Source organism: Felis catus, chromosome A2 (assembly GCF_018350175.1).
Source record: "Felis catus isolate Fca126 chromosome A2, F.catus_Fca126_mat1.0, whole genome shotgun sequence".
Classification (NCBI taxonomy): Eukaryota; Metazoa; Chordata; class Mammalia; order Carnivora; family Felidae; genus Felis; species Felis catus.
In genome coordinates, this window is record NC_058369.1 from 1336102 (window position 1) to 1359702 (window position 23601).

Here is a 23601-nt window from a genome sequence, read left to right on the forward strand (position 1 = left end):
AGTCACCTAAACCTGACAGCGTGGCTGCCACCTGTCCCAGACAACAGGGGCCATCAGCCCGTCCACACCATCGTCACGAGACTCATGGCTTCCCGTTAATCCCCTCTGAAGACCACAGAGCCGCACCACATGCAAAGATGCCTGTTGTTTAAAACCGAAGATGCTCTGACCCCAAGGCCTCACCCAGGGCACGTGGCGCTAGGTCTGACGGGGCCACGAAACCCCCGTTCCTCCCGCCACCCATCCTCCCAGGTCCCCTGGAGAGCAGATCTCTGGTGCCATCTGCCACTCAGCGTCCGTGATTCAAGTGCAGGCACCCCGAGTGGAGTGGGAGCTCTTGCAACATTCCGGAACTGGCCAGAGACCCAGCCAGACGACCAGGGCCTACTGGTGAGCTAGGGGTCTTCCCTCCTTTTGTTTTCACTGGTGCTGTTTCCAAAACGGACTCACAGCCCCCAGTGTCCCGGGGGGGCCGGCACGAGCCTCGGTGGCACAGCTCACGGTCCGGAGCCAAGTCCCATGGCGTGTGTTTGCTTCTTGCCACCAAGACTCTCCCCGGGTCCCCCGAGGGCCCAGAGGGGGCACGGGGCTGCGTGCGGCAGACGAGGTCACGTGGGGGTCGAGGGCTCACCTGTGGATCAGGTTGGTGAGAGGCTCGATCAGCTTCTTGCCCAACCTTGGCTCCAAGGGGGTCAGAGCACCAAACTAGGGACGACAGAAGCCGGGGGGTCACTCGTGGCAGGAACAGAACCGTGCGGACTCCGACCCGCGCCCACACGCCCAGGGGACTCCTAGGACAGGCCGGGGCCGTTTTGTGTGGCGAGAAAGGGAAGTTCAGGAGGGATACTTGCCAGTTTGATAATCTTGATGAGGACCCAGTTGTTGGTTGAGGAGGTCATCAGCTTGAAGAACAGGGGGGCAAGGGAAAGGTAGTTTTTGGGGTTACGCCTGGCCAGTTCACAGATGACGTTGACTGCGGCCGACTGGACCCCTGTGAAATAAGGGGTGTCCCATCAGCAAGGAAGTCCCTCTGCAGCAGTTAAGAGTCTCAACAACACGGGGAGGTGCAGCCTTCTCGAGGGGGGGCGTCCTCCTCAGGCTGGTCCCCCCAAGCGCAGGGAGCCCTGCTCTGTGCCAGGCACACTGCCCATCACCTGTGGGCCGGGTTGAAGTACCAGTCACGTCAGGGTTAGGCTCCCAGCGGCCAAGGCCAAGGCAACAGACACGGCCTGTCGCCTGAGTCTGTGGGCGGCTCCCCTGCAGGTCCCAAGGAACTCCGGGCTCAGGACGCCCACCATGCCTGCCGCCTACCACAACTTTCCACGGCCCGTGATTCTCCTGAAGACAAGGCAGGCTCTCCCGAGAGAAAAGCTGGGACCTGCCTTGTGTCACAGAAGCCACCTGACACTGCTCCCAACGAGGGAAGGATTTATAGAGGACAAGTAGGCAGGAGCCCCGTGGTGGGGACCGGAGCCAAGACACCGGCATCAAGTCATGAGCGCTAAGGTGTGAACAGACAGCGGGCACTCCCCAGTGTGGGGACGGCGGGGGTCTACTGAGAGGCCGGAGAAAGGGCAGCCCAGCGGCAAGGGGACACCCAGCACCCAGAGCTCGGCGCCTAAACCCCACACCAACAAACGGGGCCAGGCTCCTTGGAGAAATGGAGGGTTCCAGGCCAGAGCGCGGGAAGCAGGTGGCAGAAGGGAAGGAGGCGCTGTCTGGAGAGATCCCAGGACGCGAGACCGGGACCCAGTGCCCCTTCAACGCTTTCCTTGCAGCATCCTGCACCAGGGGCTCACAGATGCCACGGAGCCCTGCGCCCCCAGCCACCCCCGCGCCAATCGACGAACCGGGATCGGGGTCCTCCAGCTTCTCCTTCAGGCGGGGGAACGCGGGGCGTAGGGACTCGGGGTACTTCAGGAACACCTTGTACATGATCAGGACAGCCTTCTTCCGAATGTACGGCTTGGTGTGCGACATCTGCAGGGACAGAGGTCCGGTCAGCCTCCCCGCCACACCGCTACTCTCCCGGCGCCGGCCCAGTCACCTCCCCCGCTGCCCCTGTCGCCCTCCCCGCACCCACCCAGCTCACCTGTCCTGCTCACCTGTCCTGCATCTGCCCGAGTCTCCCCTCCATCACCCGAAGGAAAGCCCTCTCTCCAGCTCATCTGGTTTCTGGCCTCCAAGCCAGGCCTGCTCACCTGCTCCACTGCCCCCAGCCCAGGGGTCACACGATAGTGTCGTGGACAGAACTGAAACCTGCTTCCCTGTGCCCGTGACCCCAGGCCCGCCCTCCGGAGGCTGAGACCCTTGTCATACGCTGGCTGGAACCCGATGAGGGACAGACAGAGGGACGGGGCCCTGAACTGGAAAGCAAGCCTCTGCCTCACGAGCCTCCAGCTGCCGAGGCCCGTTCCCACAGCAGGGTGCCAGGGCCCCCTCCACACGTGACCGTCTCGGACTCGTGTCCTTTCGGGACTCTGCTCTGGCCAGAAAGGCCTCCTGCCTCCGACGCGCATGGGCCCTGGGGACCTTGCCCCAAGAGAGCTCCCAGCCCCACGACCCAGCACCGTCTGGGCCGGAAGGGCAGAACTCTTGCTCCGGCTCTCGAGAGCCACCAGGGACACGATGTGAACGAGTGGGCGGGGCCGAATGTGGGCAAAGTCAGTTACGACCGGGCCAGCTGCATGGGGCAGGGCCGAGGCGCACCAGCCCCCTTTCTAGAAGCTGCTGGCACACACAGTCTGAGACCACAGGCTGAGACTGATCCATCCACATGGCAAACAGGCTGACCTGGACGGACGGACCTGTCCGGGGGGAACGCAGCCGCCCGTCTGCTCTGCCCAGATAAAACCGGATGGGAAAAGGCCTCCCAATTAGCTGAAGATTCAGGTGTACGGCTGGTGCCCCTGAGGACCACGATTTCTAAGAGGACATCTGCGTTTTAGAAAGATGCTCCGACAGCCTAGCGAGGAGCCCTGGGTGGGGTCCTGGCCCTTCAGGTGGACCGAACCACCGGAAGTCAAGTTGTGGCCAGAGGGGAACACGGCATCAGGGGTGGAGCCGGAAGAACCACGCTAGCCACGTGCAGGGCCTGCTGCCACAACCGCCACGGCCACCACCGGGCAGGGAGGCGGCAAGTGGCAGGGACGCGCCGGAGGGCGTGGGCGCTCGCCCCGGGCCCCGGGCAGGGCCAGTGAAAGAAGGTGACGAAGGGATGTGAGGGTGGAGACAGCCGGAGCCCGGGGCCCCACCGGTGAGGGGGTGGGGGACACGGCAGCCCGGTTCCCCGTGTCTTGCGGGGGAACCCGGCCCGCTCCCACGTGCCCGAGTGTCCCCGGTGTGACCGTTAACCTCCATTTTCCAGGCACCCGGACGGACCAAGTCACGTCACGGGGCAAAGGCCAAGGGGGTCGGGTACTCTCGCAAACTCACCAGTGTCATGATGTCGTTGGCCAAGTCTCTGGCAAGATCTGGGGTAACAAAACAGGACAGGCCAGTCAGTGCAACGCCAGTGTCGTACTGGCTGGGGCTGCTCAGGTCCTGGAAAGGGAAGGAGGAGGGTCAGCGGGCAGGTGCCACCCGGGCATCACGGGCTCCCGGCCCGCAGTCTGGGGCTGTGCCTGTCTGAGGAGTAGCGAGCAGCAGCCCATTCTGGGACTGTCCCCGAAGAGCTGGGACGGTGGGAGAGCCGTCCCCGCCCCGCTGGGCACAGAGGCCCACGGCGGGCACCGCCCTCCACACAGACACAGCCCGGCGTCCCAGGGCCGTGACCACAGGCGGGGCCGAGCCTGTACCAGTGCCCGGCTCGCGAACTGCCCGCCTGTTTGTGATCCCAGACGTGAGGGGAAGGCAAGTCCGGCCGGCCCTAACCGCCCCTAACCGCCCCCCAGGCCTGCGGCGGGGGTCCCCAGAGCAGAACCAGGGGCCACTCCTCCGGCCCCGCCCAAAGGCACGGCACCTACGGCCCAAGGTTCGTGTTTCGGGCCGGCAGCCGCCAGAGGCCTCTGGTTACACAGCGCAGAAGGGCCCGGCCTCCACGCCAGGGAAGCATCGTCTGTGCCAGAAACCTGCCCTGGGGATGCTTTCCTAAGGAACCCCCCAAACCCCATCTATACGTGGTAAAAACAGACTGAGAGGCATTTTAGGAGTTGACCTTCCAGACTGTGGGGACAACCTGAAGAGGCCAACTTCGGAAACCCACTCCAGCCCAGGCTGACGGGACGGAACCAAGGGGGAGCCCAGGCCCTGGACGGCCAGGCTCCTACTTCAGCGAGACTTACGCGGGGCTTTTCAGAGATAGAAGTTTCTGGGGAGGACGCCTGCGTCACCATTAAGTGGGAGGAGCCCCAGACGAGGGGACGGGGGTGGGGCCGGTCTGGGGAAGCCGTGTTTCAGAAGTCACGGGTTTATTTAAATGACACACGTGGGGGGGCTCAGTCGGTTCAATGTCCAACTCTTTATTTCGGCCCAGGTTGTGATCTCATGGGTTTGTGAGATCGGGCCCCATGTCGGGCTCTGTGCTGACAGCAGAAACCTAAGCAACGCGCCTCTAGCACATGTCCACGCGGAGATGTCTGAACGGAAGTCCTTACAAAGGGGTGGGTGGGGGCACGGCTGCGTCCTGGCACTGGGCCAGAGACCGTTCTCGCCGGGCGGGCAGGCTCCCCCCCCGCCGTAGGCTCCCACAGTGGCCGCTCCCAGCTGGGCTTGCCCCTCGAGGCCCCGTGGCGTCCGCTTCCGCCATGCAACCTGACCACCGCTACCTCCTCACGACCACGGGCTCGCGTGCTCAGACCAGTGGCCTGGCCCACGCCAAGCACCCACACACACCCCGGCCAGGAGCCCGGCCCGGGTCACCGGGTGCCCCCGCGAGGGCGACCGCAACTCACGGGGTCCGGCCCGCAAACCCCACCGCCGGTGAGCTCTGCCTCTCCCTGACACCCCCTCACTACCGCACAAAAGACGCTCGAAGCTCTGCGGCCGAGGAAGAAAGTTACCACTCGGTGACCTTCAAGACTAAGACACAAAAACTTACACATGACTGAGATGTGTACGCAGCGTGACTAAAAGGGCCCGCAGGCAGGGAGGCCCCCGCGGGAAGGGCGTGCAGCCCCGAGGAGCACGCCCAGAGGGACAGGGGCCTGAGACAGCCCTCCAACTCCCAGAGGGCCCCCCCCCTGCCACTGGGGCAGGGAAGGGGGACGTCTGGCAACCTCCAGCCTCGCCACTGCCCGAGGGCAGGGAGACGGGCCCGCCACACCACTCCTGGGCGTCTCCTGCCGATGCCCTGGCCACATTCACGAGCCACGGGCTTGCGAAGGGGGTCACGACAGTGAGAGCTTGTGGGCCTCGCTGCTTTCGACTCGCCGCTCGTTCGGAGCAGAAAAGCCAGCGTGGAGGACACTACGGGGACAGGGTGACTCGAGGGCACTCGGTGAGGGCCAAGGACGGCCTACCTTGCGGATCTGGTTCGTCGTCAGCATGATGACGTCGGTCCCCTCGTGAAAGCACTGGGAAGCAGCGAGGTAGCCGATCCGCTGTGAGTCAGACACAGGGCGTCACACACGAGGCAGGGGCCGGGCGCCCTGGGCAGAAGCCCCCAGGCCGCCCCCCGAGCTCTGTGCCAAGCAGCCCCCTGGTCAGGCAGTGACAGCCTGCAGCTGGCCGCGGGAACACTGGTGGGTGGGTGCCAGAAAGTCATTCTAGGAGGAGGAGGAGGAGGAGGAGGAGGAGGAGGAAGAAACTGCTCCTGAGTTCCAGACCCGGCCTTTGAAATGCAAGTTCTCATAAGGTCCGCCAGACCAGCCGGTCCTCTCCCCAGCATGTGTCCTGACAGCCTCCTGGGCAGCCAGGAGCTCCCTTTACGATCGAATCCGTAAGTCATCACAAGCACTGGGTTTTCTTAGCACTCGGGTCCCTCTGCCAGGCTGACGCAGACACCTACGTCACACTGGCACACGGACGAGATGCTCTCGTACACGTGCAGAGCGCCTCCCGGTTTTGGCAACACAACATCTTGTCTCTTCACCGAGAGTAACCCGTGGGCAGGATGACGGTGTCCTTCAGAGGGAGCGCGGGGCTGACCCAGGCAGTGACCCTTAGGCGGGCGCGAGGCCCGGGGGACCTGGAAATGGTCTCAGCTGCCCGGCTGGTGAGACCCCAGGAAAACTACGGAATGCCCTCAACTGGGCCACACAGACGGCCGATCGTTTTTCAGAATATTTACGAGTTATGATATCGAGTGAGGAGGCAGCGCTCCAGATCCCTCACAAGCCGGACCCCTGCGAGGTGAAGGAAAACGCTCAGAAAGGACCACGAGGCCCTGGGGCCAGGTGACAAGTGGTGGCCTCTGTGCAAGACCGTCAGCGCTTTCTCGTTTTTTGGACAGTTACACATTTATCTTTACTGGCGTTAAAAAATACAGGGCACCAGGGTGGCTCAGTCAGTTGAGCATCTGACTTCAACTGAGGTCATGATCTCACGGTTCATGGGTTTGAGCCCCGCATCTGGCTGGCTGCTGTCAGCTCAGAGCCTGCTTCAGATCCACTGCCTACCCCCCCCCCGCCCCTCCCCCGTGCACATGCTTTCTCTCAAAAATAAACACTAAAAATAAGATACACAGACATAATCCTACGGACCCATCATTTCGCTGACATTCCTCAAAGTTGAAAAAGGAAATCACACAAATGGCATTAACAAATAACGTGACAAACGTGAGCTGGTGATGTTTGAGGCGTGGAGGTTTGATTGGAACAGGCCGCTCGTGTCCCACACTCTGTTTCTGCGTGGCCCCCGGCCACGGACACCCTCACCCTCTGCCACCACGCGGTTCAGGTCTCAAAGCAAGCTCGCCCGCCTCACCTTGAACGTGAACTTGGAGGCGCTCATCACTTCTATGATGTTGAAGGCAGCCCAGCTGATGTCATAGCCCAACATTTGTAACTGTTGAAGAGACAGGCGCAGTGATTTTCACTCACACGCCGAGGCTTGAGCCCCAACGTCCAACATTCTGTCTCAGCTCCTATGGGACCGCCACACGCTTCCCGAACAGGCGGGCCTCTCCACGCACACACCCCGGGGCATTTCATTTCTTCTTCTGACGGGCTTGCCTTCCCATTGAAAACCACAGGACCACGTTAATCACAAACACAGGAGGAAGGCCTGTGGTTGAAATACTCGCGTCCAGGAGTACTGGTTAAAATTCCCCACACCCCCAAAGTGACGAGGCGCCCCTGGCAAGCCTTCCACCTCCCTTCTGACCAGCAGAGGGGCCAGAAGAGGGGGGCCTGGCCCAGGCCAGGCGGGGTCCGCCATGCCCCGAGCCCCAGGGTCGTCGCGGCGTGCCTTCCCTCAACTTCGTGCCAAGGCCGGCGCCTGGGGATGACGGTGTCAATGTCTGGCAGGCGGGTAGAAGCGGACGGTGGACGGATAAACGGGTGGACAGAAGGACGGACGGAGGGATGGTGGAGTCTACAACCCGCCTGGCGGCGTCGGCGTTGGGGGGGGCTCCGCCCGAGCAAACGGTCCGCGGTACTTACGTAGGTCAGCTTGCAGACCGCGTTGGCTTTTACTGCGATGTTGTCTTGCTTCAGCTCTTGCTTGATCTCATCAATGCACTGAGAGATATACTTTGCCTAAAAGGGAAGCAGACAGCGTTGGAAAATCCCACGTGTCTAAAACGGTCAAGAAAGCAGCAAACGCAAGAGGCCGCCTGCCGTGCGATTCCGCTGGCGTGAAACACCCCGAGCAGGCACATCCACACACACAGGAAGCAGGCTGGTGGGTGTCGGGGGCTGGGGAGGGGGGCTGGGGTGACACAGTGCTCTGAAGCTCACTGCGGTGACGGCTGCCCGACTCCTGAACGCACCGGCGAGACACCGCACGGGTGACTCGTACGGCACGCGAGCGTCTAATAGAGCTGGCACTTAAAGAAGCCGCTTCGGCAAGACGCCCGGGGGTCCCTCAGTCCTGAGAGGACAGGACGACGGTGAGAGCCGGACTCCCTGCCACGGAAGCAGGTGCCGCAACACGTTATTCCATTTTCGCAACTTGTGCGCACAGCTGACGTTTCCCTTCTCTTTCTTTTTAAGCACTGTCTGCACTCAACGCGGGGCTCAACTCACAGCCCCGAGACCAAGAGTCCTATGCCCTCTTCTCATTGAGCCGTCCAGGCGCCCCCTAGCGGTGGTTTTCTGTGTCGCCACGCTTTAAAAGTTAAAAAAGAACTTCAACACAGAACAACATTAAGACACGGGGTCCTCTAGTTTTAACAGCTCGCACCGAGACTCGCACAAGGCCCGGAAGTAACCCCCAGGTCCCGCCGTCCACCCGCTGACGCCGGCTGCTCGACACCCAGCTCTCCCGTCCGGTCCTGCCCTGGCGGCAGCGAGCTCGTCTGGGCGTCTCCGTGGCGCCCGCTGGCTTCTCTCAACGGGCACCATGTCGGGGCTCGTGCCCGCGGTAGCACAGGGTCTGTGCCTTGCTCTGTCTCCCCCCCACACACGTAGGCCACCTCGTGTTTATCCGTTTGAAGGATGGACACTTGCAAACTGCCCACTTTTTCAACTCCAGGAGTCACGCCGCAGGGGTTGCGGGGACACGGTCTGAGGATTCCCTCGGGTTTCCTCGCTGATTCGGCACGTCCACCACTCAAACGGGCTCGGCCCGAAGCAGTACTGACACGCGAAGTCAAGAGCCACGGGTGTGCCCCTCTGGGGGGGGGGGGGCGCCAGGCTCCTTTCACCCCTGCCCAGAAGAGGCCTCAGAGAGGAGCCACGACGCGAGTGGCCACCGCAGGGCTCGGAACGAGTTTGTCGGGTCAGTGCCCCAGCCCCGCACGTGCCCAGCACTCCATGCAGCACGAGGAGCCTCCCGTCTGTCACGTGGCCAACAGCAACCACCGCTCGGATGTGCCCAGTTGGGCACCTGCCGGCAGGACTCGGTGGTCAGCCCCTGGATGCCGTCCCCAGGGTGACCGCATCCCGAGAGACCAGGGTGGCAGGCCCATGGCGGACTCCTGCTCCAAGTGTCCTGTACGCTGGCCGTGCACCCTGCACTCCCGTCCCCCGAGGCCACACCCTGCTCGGCCCCGAGACGCTCCTCTGCCTGAAGCACAGGCTCCTGGGGACAGGAGCCATCGGAGCCCTCTCTCAGCCAGGGAAGAGTTCATGAATATTTTACGATCAGAGTCGGTGCAATGGAGCAAGTGTCACTGTATCCTTCCAACAGGCTTCCAGTTACTAAATCCCACTTGGGAATCTTCACTTGCTGTCCCTGCACACAGATGGCCCTTCCTGCATCCTGGATCATGACCGTTAACCATTTAAAAGGGGAAAAAATAGGGGGCTGTCTGGCTGAATGGGTGGGGCATCCAACTCTTGATCCCAGGGTCGAGAGTTCGAGCCCCACACTGGGCGCGGAGCCTACTCTGAATGAACGAATGAACGAAATGGAAAGGACAGGCAGACAGTGACAAGTGTGGGGGGACTCACGCTTACGCACGGAAGACGGGGCCAGGTGATGGCCCGGCAGCGCTCCCAGGCGCGCACTCAAGAACGGGGGGGCTGACCGTGCAGTGGCAGGACTCGTGACGGCCCCCAAGCACGAACTCGAATGTTCTGCGGCTGCTGACGCGTTTGCACACAGTCTAGGGACCTCCCCACCCCGGCTTTCGGGAGAGCCAGGCGGAGTCCACTTCTGCCGCCGTCCACGGAGCTCCCATCAGTCCCAGGCTCCCCCAGGTACGGCTTTAAAACTATCTGGAGACACAAAAGCACCGGGTAATGTCTCTCCTGGCTTTTATCTCAAGCACCCCACAGAGCAGTCAAGGCCTGGGGCTCCTGGCTTCCAGAACCAGAACACAGGGCAGCTGCCACTCAAGGAAGGAAATCCCAGGGGGCGGGGGACTGGTGGGGGGGCGATGGTGCCCACACGCTAACACAGAAACTCAGCCCGAATCCGAGGCTGACCCCAGAGCTAGGCATGCACGGCACGTTCCAGCTAAAGCAAAAAGAAACGAACACACCGCACCCGCCCCCTGCCCGCAGCGAGGAAGGCAGAGCTGGAGTCTCAGCCCAGACAACAAGCTAACTGCCCCTTAAAGTAACCCTGCCCCCCAATCAACACGCCTCAGAGAAGATAACACAGTCTGGAGCCTCCAAAAACGTATCAGTCACAACGTCCAGGATTCGGTCTGAAGCTACTCAAAACTAGAAACGGGACCATGTCACCCGTACCCACGAAAAAGAGACGAGCCACGAACACTGGCCTTGAGGTAGCCCAAAGGATGGAATTAGCACACGAAGGGTTCAGCTCGGCCCCTGTGACCAGAAAAAAGGAGGCGCTCACCAAGAAGGAGAGGAGGAGAAACCTCAGCGAACACAAGTGGTAGGAAATAAGCCAGCGGAGGTTCTAGAAAGATAATTTCTGAAACAAAGAATGCACGGAACGGACTGAAGGCAAATTGGAGCTGGAGAGAGAAGTCAGCGCATCTGAAGGTGCGACAATAGTAACCGTCCGGTCTGAAGGGGAGAAAAGTTCGAGGAAAGGGGGGCAGAGCCCCAGGTCTGTGGGACAAGGGCACGCGGCAGGACAGGCATGTAACCGGTGTCCCAGGAAAGGAAGGGTGGGACAGAGAACACATCTGAAACGAGAACGATTGAAACTCCCCCACACGTAGTGAGAGATGTCCACGTACAGGTTCAAGCTCAGCACCAACCAACAGAGAACGAAAAGAAAACCACACCCACACATCCCCAAGTCAAACGGCCAAAAACTGAAAATTAGGAGAAAATCTTTATCTATCTATCTATCTATCTATCTATCTATCTATCTATTTAGGTAATCTCTATGCCCAACGTGGGGCTCAAAGTCGCAGATCAAGAGCCACGTGCTGCACTGGCTGAACCGGCCAGGCCGATGACATCTGTCCCTGCACCTCGGGGCACTCCCGGGGGGAGGGACACATGAGCCTGCTTGAACTGGAGCTGTGGGTACAGAGGAGGCGCCTGGCTCGCGGCCCGCGCACCTGGGAAAGGCAGGGAGGTGACGAAGGACCGGAGAGCACGTGCTCACGCAGGAGGCTTCAGTACTGACCTCGAACGGGGTCGCAGCAAGTCGAAGGAAGGAAAGCGGAGCCCCGTGGCCACGTTAATCTCTCATTTACACGCAACATCACTAACAAGGAACAGGCTGGTCAGGGTGGGCGGGCGGATCGGGATCTGCGTCCAGACAACGCTATTAAAAACATACGTTAGAAAGAGCTTAAAGCCTAAGGTACGAATAGCCACGTATCCTTGACGTTTAGTAAAAAAGAAAGAAATCGGACGGGCGAGCATGATTCGGACTCTCAAACAGCAAACCAAGCACTGAAATGGACGATGCCCTCTCTGCACCTTCTTCGCTAGAGAATTTAATTTCCGACAAAGGACACAAAGTTCCCTTCTACAGGACTCCTCAGGTCTATTGTAAGTAGCCATTTCGACCCTGGCCACCTAGCAGGATTCCCTGCAGCACTTTCTCCCCATAAACGCACTGCTGGCCCCATTATCGACATCCCCACCCAGCACCGAACGTGACGAACCACAGTCCACAGCGGACACGAGGTCACTCCTGGTGCGGCACACCCCGTGGGTCCGGACGAATGTCACGGACACCTGCCCACCACCACGGTGTCGTCCGGAGTAGACCCACGGCCCTGAAACTCCTGTGCTCCTCCCATTCACCCTCCCCCAACCCGGCAGCCGTGCCTCCGTGGTCCTGCCTTGTCTAGAACATCCTGGACTTGGAACCACCCCGTGTGTCGCCTCCTCAGCCTGGCTTCTGTCACCGAGTGCTGTGCGTCTGAGGCTCCTCCGTGTCTCTTTGTGGCTCGATGGCCCGTTTTCAGTGCCAGATGGGCCACGGTCTGTCTGTCACCTGCGTGGGCCATGGTCTGTCAGCTGCGTGGACCAGTTCGTCCATCCGTTCACCTGCTGAAGGGGCAGCACACTTGCTCCAGCCCTTGACGTTTTCACAAGGTTCTCTGGACTGTCCCAAACACGTCAGCTCTGTCCGCGGGCCCCACTGGCTCCCCAGCTCAGGGTCTTGGAGCCCACACCACCCTGTCCATGAGCATGAGCCCTGGGCCCCTTATTGGCTGAGACCCCCAGAGCCTGGCATGCACGGGATGTTCCGCCGGAGTGTAAATCAGTGTTCCGAGCCACTCGAGTTTCTCAGACCAGAAAATGTCAAGTCCTCACGACAACTGGGACAGGGTGGGGACGACTTTCTCCGCCTGATGAAGAACAACCAGGGTGCTGACCACCATCACCATCATTTCGATACGTTTTAACCCCAAACGAAGGAAGCTGTTCTACCGACCACACTCGAGTGTCAGCAACAACTCAGGACGCCACGCTAGCGTTTTGCCGTGGATGGGCTCCAACGCCCCTGCGGCCAAGAGGAGCCGCGACAACCTCGGGGAAGGCCTCCCGCGACGCCCCAGACCCACTCAGTCCCAGTAGCTGGAGACAGTGTGACTCCAGCAGCCTCCCAGCCCCCCCCCCACAGCCAGCCCCCAGCACCCCCCCCCCCAACCCTGCACACACAACAGGCGGTGCCTGGCAGCCAATCATGGTCATTCCTGTCACCTTCATGGCCCGCGTCACCCTCGGCTCTCACACAGGACAGAGGACCAAGGGGCACCAAGGTCCACCTAAGGGGCAGGAACGCTATTCAAAACGCTTTGATGCAAATCCATGACGACAGAAGCAGATCCAGGAGGCTGGGGGAGGGGGTAGGGAAGTATCTGTAGACGGACACGGGTTTCTTTTGGGTGTGACGGAAATGTCCCCAAGTGACATTGTGCTGACAGCTATGCACCGTTTTTTTGGCGACAGAGAGACAGAGAGAGGCAGAGAGGGAGAGAGAGAATCTCAAGCAGGACCCACGCTCAGGGTGGAGCCCGACACAGAGCTCGATCTCACAACCACGACATCATGACCTGAGCCGCGATCAGCCGGAGCAGCGGCCAGAAGCCGGCGGCAGGGAGCTCGGTGGCAGGCAGAAGCAGCAGGGACACGAGTTGAGGTGATAAACTCACCAGCAAAGAGTTCACTCAAAGAACTTCAGGCAATTATGTTAACGGAACTGCGTAACGTGCTATGTGCCATCACCCCGCAACTTACGAGGATGAGGAGCAAAGCAAATCTGGAAAGCACACCCTCTGCGTCTGCCCGCGAACAGTCTTCCTCGATTGCCACACGCAGGGTGGGTCCCCGCACGACCCCGACCCGGCTGTGACGCCGTCAAGGTGGCCACACCGCCTGGTCAGTACAGAGCCCCGTCCACGTGGTCACCCGCGCTCTGAATGACCCCCTCCTCTCGGGCCGGCTAAGGTGCCAAAGCAGCACAGGGAACCCAGGGAAGCACCCGGTCATGGCCGAGTCACGGTCACGTTTACCAGTCGAGGACGTAACAGAGGGTGTGACAAATGACAGACACACACAGGGAGGGCTCCAGGAGGGTCCCGAGTGTAGGAGTGGGCCAGCCGCCACGTCGCCCTCCCAGCACGGGGATGCTTTCACCAAGACCCTCCCCCAACACACAGTTTGGAGAGGTTTGCAGAGGCGTCATCACCCAGGCGGGATAGGTCGTTAATTCAATCCGTGGCCCATCTCCCTCCCAGAAGATGGCCCACCAGGAGCCACCAAGTCATCTCATTAGGACGAAAGTCACTCCTGTCACCCAGGAAATACCGAGAGATCTAGGAGCTCAGGGTCAGGAACAGGGTCAGAGACCAAAAAATAAACGACAATGTTCCTAGTACTTTTATTGCTTAGGAAATTACAAAGATTTTAGAAGCTCTGCCTAGAGCCAGGGACGAGGACCAAAATATATATTTCCTTTTTTTTTAATTAAATTTTGTTTAACGTTTATTTTTGAGACAGAGAGAGAGAGAGAAAGAGAGAGAGATAGATGCACACAGTGTGCAAGCAGGGGAGGGGCAGAGAGAGAGAGGGGGAGACACAGAATCCGAAGCAGGCTCCAGGCTCCAAGCTGTCAGCACAGAACCCAACGCGGGGCTCGAACCCACGAACCACAAGATCATGACCTGAGCTGAAGTCGGACGCTCAACCGACTGAGCCACCCAGGAGCTCCGATCTCCAGTATCACAATACCACAAGGTCCAACAACATGGTGACGATGTGGGAAACACAGGGTGCCCGGATAAAGGGAAGAACGTTAGGGAATTCAGGGAGATTTTTCTTATCAGTTTGGGTCAGAGATTCTCCTGGGCAATGTCTGGGGACATCTGTGGTTGTCAGACTGAGGGTGCTCCTGGCCTCGAGTGGGCGGGGCCAGGGATGCTGCTCAACCCCCACGGAGTCTGGGCCAGCCCCCAGAAAATGATCCAGTCCTGAATGTCAGCAGTGCCGAGGGAGAGATCCTGATTTAGGGTAATGACCAATGTTATTAAAGAAAAGGAAAAAGACTGGGGCACCTGGGTGGCTCCGTCGTTACGCATCCAACTTCAGCTCAGTTCGTGATCTCATGGCTTGTCGGTTCGAGCCCCTCGTCGGGCTCTGTGCTGACAGCTCAGAGCCCGGACCCTGCTTCGGATTCTGTGTCTCCCTTGCTCTCTGGGCCTCTCCCACTTGTTCTCTCCCCCACCCCCCCAAAATAAACATCAAAAAAAAATTTTTTTTTTAAGAAAGAACAGGAAAAGAACTCAGTTCAAACTTCGTATCTTTATTCTCCCTAGAAGTCATCATAACAAAAGGAACTCTCACAGACGGAGTGCCTGCCCCGCGCCAGGCGAGATACGTGCTTCAACGACCGTCCCAAGACCAGATCCCATCTTGGCTCTACATGCACCTCACAGCCTGGCGGCTCCCACAAACCTCCTGGGCTGAACCCCAGGAAACTGCCATTTTTGAGATGAGAAACAACAGAATATGAGCTCTTGCATACAGTTCAGCCTTTTTTTTTTTTAATGTTTATTTATTTTTGAGAGAGAGAGACAGAGCATGAACGGGGGAGGGGCAGAGAGAGAGAGAGACACAGAATCGGAAGCAGGCTCCAGGCTCCCAGCCGTCAGCACAGAGCCTGACGCGGGGCTCGAACCCACAAACTGTGAGATCACGACCTGAGCTGAAGTCAGACGCTCGACCGACAGGAGTCCCCAGGCCCCTACAGCTCAATCTTAATCCTAGGTTACGTCTCATTTCAAAATATTACTCTACACAAACTGAATTTTTGAAGTTCTGAAACACCAGTTAAATGGTTTGGAAATGTTCATACCCAAGCCAGAACACTACTACTCAGATACTAGTGGATCCAATCAGGGCCTGTGTCTAACAATGTGAAGCCACTCCAATGTGGGGGTGGGGGGGGGCAAGCAAATAAACTAAAGCACATCCAGACTAGGGAGATGTTAAAAATACCGTGGGGCGTCTTCATATACTACATCCTGGGAAGCAGTCAGTAAGGACCACGACACTACAAGCAAGATGCACACAGAACCTTTTTTTTTTTTTAATGTTTGTTTATTTTTGAGAGAGAGAGAGAGAGGAAGAGGGAATGAGCGGGGGAGGGGCAGAGAGAGGGAGGGGACAGAGGATCCAAAGCAGGCTCTGTGCCGACAGCAGTGAGCCCGATGTGGGGCTTGAACTCATGAACCGTTAGATCACGACCTAAGCCGAAGTCAGACACTCAACCAACTGAGCCACCCGGGCGCCCCCAACAGAACCTTTTTTTCAAGTAATCTCTACACCCAAGAGGGGCTCAAACTCACAACTCTGAGATCAAGGGTCACCGCTCCGCCACTGGGCGTGGCCAGGCGCCCAGGATGCAGAAGGAAATCTCAACACTCGGAAATGCCCCTCATTTCTCAGCACAGAAAAAACACTCCAAACACATACTCCAAACTGATTCACAGGGAAGGCGCATTCCCCCGTTTCTTTAATAAACATCGAGTATGTTTTTAAAAGTGTGGGTGTGATTTTACAACCTAAAAAGATTGAAAAGTAGCTTCCCCCCAAGTATGAAGAGTACCCAGAAGAATAACTTAGGGGCGCCTGGGTGGCTCACTTGGTTAAGCATCCAACTTTGGCTCGGGTCATGACCTCACTGTAGGTTTGAGCCCCGTGTCGGGCTTTGAACCGACAGCGCGGAGCCTCCCTAGGCTTCTTTCTCTCCCTCTCTCCCTGCCCACTCCTGCTCTCTCTCTCTCTCACAACCAACATGAAAAAAATTTAAACACAAACTTTAGAAGTCATTTGGGGTTCCCCCCCCCGTCATATCCAAAGTTTAGAAGGATATCCATAAGTGGATTTTGCCCTCCCTGCCAACATTATTTGTGCTGTATCTTAAGGATTAAAAATAAACTAAGCACCCAGACACATATGAATTCGACCATTGTTTTCAAACTTTTTGGACTCATTTTGAGCAACGTGTTTCCGTAGTAACCCAATACACGTGCATGCACACACTTAGCTGAAATAAGCTTCAATAACCAGCAGTTACTCTATGTGCACGCAGGACTGGGACTTTCTAGCTTCTCTTTCAACGTAACTCGTTAAATTGAATTCACAACCCACTAAGGGGTCAGAGGCTGAGGTCTGGAAATAGCCAAGCAGACAGCTTCGTGGGTGACCCGGTGTAAACCCGCATTACGTCACCCACGGCATCCTCAGAAGCGCCTGAAGGGGGTGGCTGTCACCCGACTCAAAAATGTTTTTTTCCATGCTTATTTATTTTGAGAGAGACACAGAGTGCAAGCGGGAGAGGGCCAGAGAGAGGGGGAGACACAGGATCCGAAGCGGGCTCCAGGCTCCCACAGCTGTCAGCACAGAGCCGGACCCGATGCGGGGCTCGAACCCATGGACCTCGAGATCACGACCTTAGCCGAAGTCGGACGCTTAACGGACGGAGCCACCCAGACGCTGTCACCCCCACTTTGTATCAGAGGCACTTCCCTCGTCACCCCGTCAATAAGCCCGAGAACTTGGACGCAAGCCTCCCGATGTCCAACAACACGACTGAATCACCACAGATCACGCTGCATTTCCACGTGGCCTTTCAAGGCCCCGTCGAGCCTCATTTGTAGGATGCCGCACCGAAGATTTCGGCTGAAACCTATTATCAAGCCAACTCTGGAGTGCGCTAAACTGCCGCGGAGAAAGCACCTAGTGTCGAGTCCTCACCGGGGTGCGGTGGGGAAGCAGGGGAGGACCCGGCGCAGCCAGAGGGTGCAGAAGCATCCGAGCGGCGAGGCGACTGGAGAACACCCCAGCAACCAGCCTCCAGGTCACCCCGATCTGTTGACGAGGAAACCGGGGGGGGGGGGGGCCAAGACACCACGTCCTCTGGGAATCGCCCACAGGTGGAGGGCAGGACCCACACAGACACGGGCCTTCGAAGACTCTTCCCCCTCCAGCATCCCCGTGGAAAGGGCTCCAAGCCCGCGGAAAGGTGCCAGCGATTCTCAATGAACCAACCACGGCTCAGGGAACTGCCCGGGGACAGCGTGCTTCCCCCAGACACCGGGCGCCCGAACTGGAGCGGCCTCGGTGCCTCCTCGCAATCCCAGAACAGGCGGCCCAGCAACATCCGCTAACCCAGGGAAATCAGGAGAACAACCAGCGCACAAAAGAAACGTGCGGGGTGAACAGGTTGCAGATTCACTCGGCCCCTCCCAGCTGGGAGAGACAAAACCCAGGCCAACCAGCCCCTCTCCCGTCACCGAACCTGAAGGCCAGGACCCAGAGAGACGCGCACCGGAACCACCCCTGCGAGCGGGAGCGGCTAACGGTGCAAAACCGGGGATAGCCGAGGAAGGATAGGAGGCTGCAAATGACTGCCCAGCGAGGTCACGCCCGTTCTGAAAAAGTGCACCGGCGGCAGGAACTCGGCCCGGCACACGGCCCGGGGGCTGCGGGTGCCTCGGGCAAATTCCCTCCCTTCCCTGCACTTCCCACCCTGGCGTGCCCGACTTCCCCGGCGCCATTGTGAGGAGGGCGGATGGCGTCGGGCAGTGGGACCCGTGGGACCCGCACCGCACGCAACAACCGCCCGCTACCGGGCAGCCTCCCCCTCCACCTGGGAAAGCGGGGTGCGCCTTCGAGACCCCCTGTGCAAGTGTGGGCTGACACCTCCTCAAGGAAGCCGGCGGCCCGGTGGCCACTGACCGTCCCCGTTCCTCTCAAATCTAGGTCACTGGCTGGGGGGAGGGGCGCAGGGAAGGAAACGGGGCCCACGGTTACGATTTTACTTGTGGACAGCCTTTTCCTCGCCCCGACTTTCGGTTTTCTGGTTGAAGCCGGCTTCCCCATTCCAGGACCCCCCAGCGGCTTCCTTATTTTGAGTCAGGGCTCCCGCGGTCTCCCCTCCCTCCCTGAGAGGGGCGGCTCCACCTTCCCGGGGACGCGGGCCCAGGAGGCAAGGCCCGATTCCCGGACCGGGCCCCAGAGGGCCACCCGGACGCGTACCACATCATGGGTTCCTCCCGGAGCGGCCCGCGGAGAGGAGGGCCCCCCAACCAGGAGTCTAGAGGCCTGGAGCGGAGTTAGAGCCCTCCAAAGTCTCTTCCCGGGCCACCTGCGGCGACGGGGAGGCGGGCTTCCATCGCCCAGAGGGTAAACTGAGACTACGGGGGGGGGTGGGGGGAGGGCACCCAGCGGCAGGGCCCCCAGGTGATCCGACACACACGGGAGGTACGGGAGGTCCTGAGAATCGCGGCTCGCGTCTGTCAGGGGTAAACTGAGGCTCAGGGAGAAAGAGGCGAGGCGAGCGGCGGCCCGGGTCGCAAGCAGGCAGGGCTCGAGGCCTCGGGGGCGAGCAGGAGGCCGGAGTCGGTGTCCCGGGTGGTACTGGCGTCGGGGTCGGGCAGAGCCAGGCCGGCCCCGTGCGGCGCGCCGGCTCACCTCGTCCTCTTTGTGGTTGCGGATGCCGCGCACCAGGTCCTGCAGGTTCTTGTCGAACATGCGGTCGATGCTGCCCTTGACCATCTTGAGGGCCATCGCGGCGGACGCCGCCGGGCTCGAGCCCCGGGAGGCCCGCGGCAGGGCACCGTGCGGGGGCCCGGGGGCCGCGCCTGCCGCCCGCGGAGCGCTGCGCTGCCGGCTGCCGCGGTGGCGCGGGCTCCCAGGCCAGGTCGGCGGCTGTCCGCGGCGCGGCGGCGGCGACGGCGACCCGCTCCGCAGGCCGCGCTCGCACTCCCGCTCCCCTCCGGCTCCGCGCCGCGCCGCTGGCAAATGGCGGACAAGATGGCGGCGGGTCAGCTGACGACAGGAGCCCAGGCCCGGCGACCCGCCCCCGGAAGCCCCGCCTCCCCCTAGGGCCCCGCCCCTACATCGCCAGGCCACCACGTTTCCCTGGCGACGCCTGCCGCCCAATGGAAACGCAGACAACGCCCTCACCGTCCGCTTAGCTTCGCACGCTCCGGCTCAGGGCTCTTCTCTGTCATTGGCCAGCGGCCCCCATAACTCCACCCACTTCCTTGTTTCGGGTTCTAACCACGCCCCCCAGGAGCGCCCTCCCTGCCCCGCCCCTGAACCAAATAACAGCAGGGGGTGGGGCCTGCTGTGGGCGGGGCTCCCACGTGGAGCTTCTCAGGCAAGTTCCTGGGAAGGAATCCAGCTCCGCCTTTCCTGAATCGAAAAGCTGACCCGACGCAGCGGGGAGCGGATGCGGTGCCTCCAGCGCGTCTCTGAAAACCCCGTGACACGGGCAGGACGGGAATAACATGTCCACGTGGAGGAACGGAGGCCGGGAGCCGGAGGTCCAGCGAGGCCGGTTGGCTCCGCACACATTCGTGGGGGCCTACTGGGTGCCAGGCGACGAGACACGCGGCGCCCGCCCTCCGCGTGCACCCCTACCAGAGCAAAAAGGCAAGCCACCAGCTGGGATGAGATAGTTGCAATGTTTATACATCCGACTAAGGACTTTAATCCACAAAGGCAGAGCAAAACAAAAATTCCTACAAATCACGAAGAGAAAACCAACCCAGTTAAAATATGGCATGCATTTCACAAAAGGCAACACCCCAGTGGCCAAAAGATAAAAAGCAAAAGGTGCTCTATCTCTTTGGTCATCGGAGAAACGCCAATTTAAAGGACAATGAGACGCCTCTGTACCGGTATGAGAATGGCTACAATCAGAAAGAATGACACTGTCGAGAGTTGTAATGATGTGGAGCAACTGAAATTTTGCTCTTCCTGTCCAGTTAGGAATATAATGCTACACAGCTTCTTTGGAAATCTGCCTGGCTGTCTGTGTTTGTTTTTGTTTTTAAGTAAACTCTACCCCCACCACGGAGCATGAACTCAGGAGCAGGAGATCAAAATTCGCCTGCTCCACAGACTGAGCCAGCCAGGCACTCCTGGCTGTGTGTTTTAAAGATAACACGCGTAGACCCTATGCCCCAGAAATGTCACTACTGTTCCCGACAAGAATGCAGAAATACATCCACCAAAGGCTCAGAGGAGCTGTATTTCGATTAGTCCAAAATCCAAAACAGCCCAAATGTCCATCAACAGAAAATGGATGCACAACTTTGCGGCCACCACACCATGGAGTACTACGCAGCAGTGAAAAAGGACAGATCACTAATACACAGAACAAAACGGATAAATTGCACAGACACGATGTGGAAGGAAACAAGCCCAACACAAAGGAGTGTGCATGATATGATCCTATCAACGTCAAGTTCAATTACGGGCAAAACCGGCCTATGGTAAGAAGCATTACATAACTCCTTAGAGGTTACCCAACTGTACAGAGAAGAACTGGAGACTGGATGTGTAAGTTCTGGCATATACATGCAACAGATTCCTGACCAACTGTTAAAAGAACACAGTAGGTAAATGCTATGGGACTTGCCCTCCCACGCTAAACAGCAGGAGAACTGGCTAAAATACTGTAGGCACCATCCAGACTGTGATTAGGCGGGAAAACCCAAACAGAGCACAACAGTTTCATGAAGTGAGGGGATAAAGACGGGAGATGAGGGAAGTCCAGGTGGCTAGAATTTTCAGAGCAATGTAGCAGACAACAGAGAGCTATCTCGAGAAAGAACTTATAAATTTTCATAAGCGTCCCCATGAGTCTTTGGCTGAATGTCACTGCGTGTGCGTATGATGAAGATCCACCAGGCCAGGCCAAAAACCAGTGGCTGAGAAACGGGGGAGAATAAAACATAAACCTCTAATCCAAAAAGTACAGTATGAAAAATGCTCCCTGCATGGACTTAGTGATAGAGTAGACATTGGGAATTGTAGGTCACTAGTGACATTGAAAATTTTAGGGGCGCCTGGGTGGCTCAGTCGGTTGGGCGTCCGACTTCGGCTCAGGTCATGATCTCACGGACTGTGAGTTCGAGCCCCGCGTCGGGCTCTGTGCTGACAGCTCAGAGACTGGAGCCCATTTCAGATTCTGTGTCTCCCTCTCTCTCTGCACCTCCCTGTTCATGCTCTGTCTCTCTGTCTCAAAAATAAATAAACGTTAAAAAAATTTTTTTTAAAGAAAATTTTATAATAAAACTATCCACAGTGAAACACACAAAGGACAAAGAATGCTTTCGGGATGAACAGAACCTCAGTGACCCGCAAGATAATATCAGGATCTAACATACGTATAATTGGAGCCCCATAAGGAAAGAGGAAAAGGAATGACCAAAAAAAAAAAGAAAAAAGAAAAAGAAAAAGAAACTAAACAAACAAGAGGCTCCTGGGTGGCTCAGTCGGTTAAGTATCCAACCCTTGATTTCAGCTCAGGTCATGGGTTCATGGTTGTGAGATTGAGCCCCAAGTGGGGCTCCATGCTGAACGTGGGTCCTGCTTGGGATTCTTTCTCTCCGTATCCTTCCCCTTCCTGAGCACTGGCTCACTCGCTCAGTCTCTCTGTAAACAAACAAACAAACAAACAAACCCAAATGGCCAAAAACTTCCAAATCTGATGAAAACCATAAACCCACAGGTCTACGAACCTCAATGAATGCCAAGAATAATAAAAAATAGAGAAAAGCAGGGGCACCTGGGTGGTTCAGTTGGTTAAGCACCCGACTTCGGCTCAGGTCATAATCTCATGGTTGGTGACTTCAAGTCCTGAATCAAGCTCTGTGCTGAGAGACCGGAGCCTGGAGCCTGCTTTGGATTCTCTCTCTCTCCGTCCCTCCCCCTCATGTTCTCTGTCTCTCTCTCAAAAATAAATAAATGAGGGGCGCCTGGGTGGCACAGTCGGTTAAGCGTCCGACTTCAGCCAGGTCACGATCTCCCGGTCCGTGAGTTCGAGCCCCGCGTCAGGCTCTGGGCTGATGGCTCAGAGCCTGGAGCCTGTTTCCGATTCTGTGTCTCCCTCTCTCTCTGCCCCTCCCCCGTTCATGCTCTGTCTCTCTCTGTCCCAAGAAAAATAAATAAACGTTGAAAAAAAATAAAATAAAAAATAAAATAATAATAAATAAATGAATAAATATTTTTTAAAAAGGTATTATTCTTTTTTTAAAAAATAGGGAAAAGCATACCCAGTCATGTTATAACTAAAGAATTAGAGAATAGAGAACCCAGAAATGGACCCACAAACATATGGCCAACTAATCCAACAAAGCAGGAAAGAATATCCAATGGAATAAAGACAGTCTCTTCAGCAAGTGGTGCTGGGAAAACTGGACAGCGACAGGCAGAAGAATGAACCTGGACCACTTTCAGATAAAGGGTTGGTATCCAAAATCTATAAAGAACTTATCAAACTCAACACCCAAAACACAAATAATCCAGTGAAGAAATGGGCAAAAGATATGAATAGACATGTCTTCTCCAAAGAAGACATCCAGATGGCCAACCGACACATGAAAACATGCTCAACATCACTCGTCATCAGGGAAATGCAGATCAAAACCACAATGAGATGCCACCTGACACGTGTCAGAATGGCCAACAGTAATTCAGGTAACAACAGATGTTGGCGAGGATGCGGAGAAAGAGGATCTCTTTTGCACTGCTGGTGGGAATGCAAGCTGGTGCAGCCACTCTGGAAAACAGTCTGGAGTTTCCTCAAAAAACTAAAAATAGAACTACTCTATGACCCAGCAATGGCACTACTAGGCGTTTATCCAAGGGATACAGGTGTGCTGTTTCGAAGGGACACATGCACCCCCCGTGTTTATAGCAGCACTATCGACAAGAGCCAAAGTACGGAAAGAGCCCAAATGTCCACCGACGATGGATGAATGCCTAAAGAAGATGTGGTGTGTACACACACACACACACACACACACACACACACACACTGGAGTATTACTCAGCAATCAAAAAGAATGAAATCTTGCCATTTGCAACTACGTGGATGGAACTGGGGGGTATTATGTGAAGTGAAATTAGAGAAAGACAAATATCCTATGACTTCACTCATATGAGGGCTTTAAGAGACAAAACACATGAACATAAGGGAAGGGAACCAAAATAATATAAAAGCAGGGAGGGGGACAAACACTAAGAGACCCTTAAATACAGAGAACAAACAGTTGCCGGAGGGGAATTTTGGGTGGGGGGATGGGCTGAATGGGCAAGGGGCATTAGGGAGGACACTCGCTGGGATGAGCACTGGGTGTTATACGTAGGG

General features: G+C 57.7%; 1 protein-coding gene across 6 annotated transcripts in view; it reads right to left on the reverse strand.

The window, feature by feature from the left end:
• The window catches only part of AP3D1 (adaptor related protein complex 3 subunit delta 1), a 37047-nt gene extending 17803 nt beyond the window's left edge, over nt 1–19244 (reverse strand). For 4 of the 6 annotated variants that reach the window (XM_045043087.1, XM_045043084.1, XM_023243325.2 and 1 more), the window contains exons 1-8: nt 18909–19244; nt 7542–7637; nt 6865–6945; nt 5460–5540; nt 3436–3543; nt 1851–1980; nt 852–991; nt 632–705 (exon numbers count right to left, since the gene is read on the reverse strand). In XM_045043087.1, coding sequence (XP_044899022.1) covers nt 632–705; nt 852–991; nt 1851–1980; nt 3436–3543; nt 5460–5540; nt 6865–6945; nt 7542–7637; nt 18909–19004 — 806 coding nt within the window. In that variant the 5' untranslated portion in view covers nt 19005–19244. The remainder of the gene's footprint in view (nt 1–631; nt 706–851; nt 992–1850; nt 1981–3435; nt 3544–5459; nt 5541–6864; nt 6946–7541; nt 7638–18908) is intronic. The other 2 variants (XM_023243329.2, XM_023243317.2) reach the window with 1 other exon arrangement.
• Nucleotides 19245–23601: the final 4357 nt, after the last annotated feature.